Below are 578 nucleotides of genomic sequence, written 5' to 3'. Positions count from 1 at the left end.
CTGCAGTTCATCAGGGTCTTGAGTTTTTCAGGACTGGTTGGGACCAGGATCAGTTTTTCAGGACTGGTTGGGACCAGGATCAGTTTTTCAGGACTGGATGGGACCAGGATCAGTTTCTCAGGACTGGATGGGACCAGGATCAGTTTTTCAGGACTGGTTGGGACCAGGATCAGTTTTTCAGGACTGGTTGGGACCAGGATCAGTTTTTCAGGACTGGTTGGGACCAGGATCAGTTTTCAGTCAGCGTATGTTTGGATTCTGCCTCATCACAACCTGACAGGAAGTTTCCTCTTTTATTTTGAAACGCAGTCCTTTCTTCCTCTTTGTTAAAACAGTAACAGGAAGTAGTTTGTCCTGGGTCAGTCTAGTCATCACTGATGACGTCCACGTCCTCCCCCCCTCCTCCTCCTGCTCCTCCTCCTGGCTGCTGGGTGGCGGCCCTCCAGCGGCTCACATGCTGACTGCCCTTCCTCTTCTGCTGAGCTTCAGGAGACTCTTCCTCCAGCTTCTGTCGTTTGTGCTTCGTCCTGCGGTTCTGGAACCACACCTTCACCTGCACACACACACACACACACACA

General features: G+C 51.7%; 1 protein-coding gene across 1 annotated transcript in view; it reads right to left on the bottom strand.

Annotated features, from left to right (window-relative positions):
* Positions 1–6: 6 nt before the first annotated feature.
* Positions 7–578, bottom strand: part of emx3 (empty spiracles homeobox 3) — a gene marked incomplete in the record, with an annotated part of 7626 nt that continues 7054 nt past the window's right edge. The window contains 1 exon segment of the mRNA XM_014000562.1: positions 7–553. Coding sequence (XP_013856016.1) covers positions 365–553 — 189 coding nt within the window.

The sequence above is a fragment of the Austrofundulus limnaeus genome, unplaced genomic scaffold (genome assembly GCF_001266775.1).
Source record: "Austrofundulus limnaeus strain Quisiro unplaced genomic scaffold, Austrofundulus_limnaeus-1.0 Scaffold3300, whole genome shotgun sequence".
In the NCBI taxonomy this organism is placed as follows: domain Eukaryota; kingdom Metazoa; phylum Chordata; class Actinopteri; order Cyprinodontiformes; family Rivulidae; genus Austrofundulus; species Austrofundulus limnaeus.
Note: the sequence above shows the minus strand (reverse complement) of the source record. Positions and strands in the feature narration are given on the sequence as shown.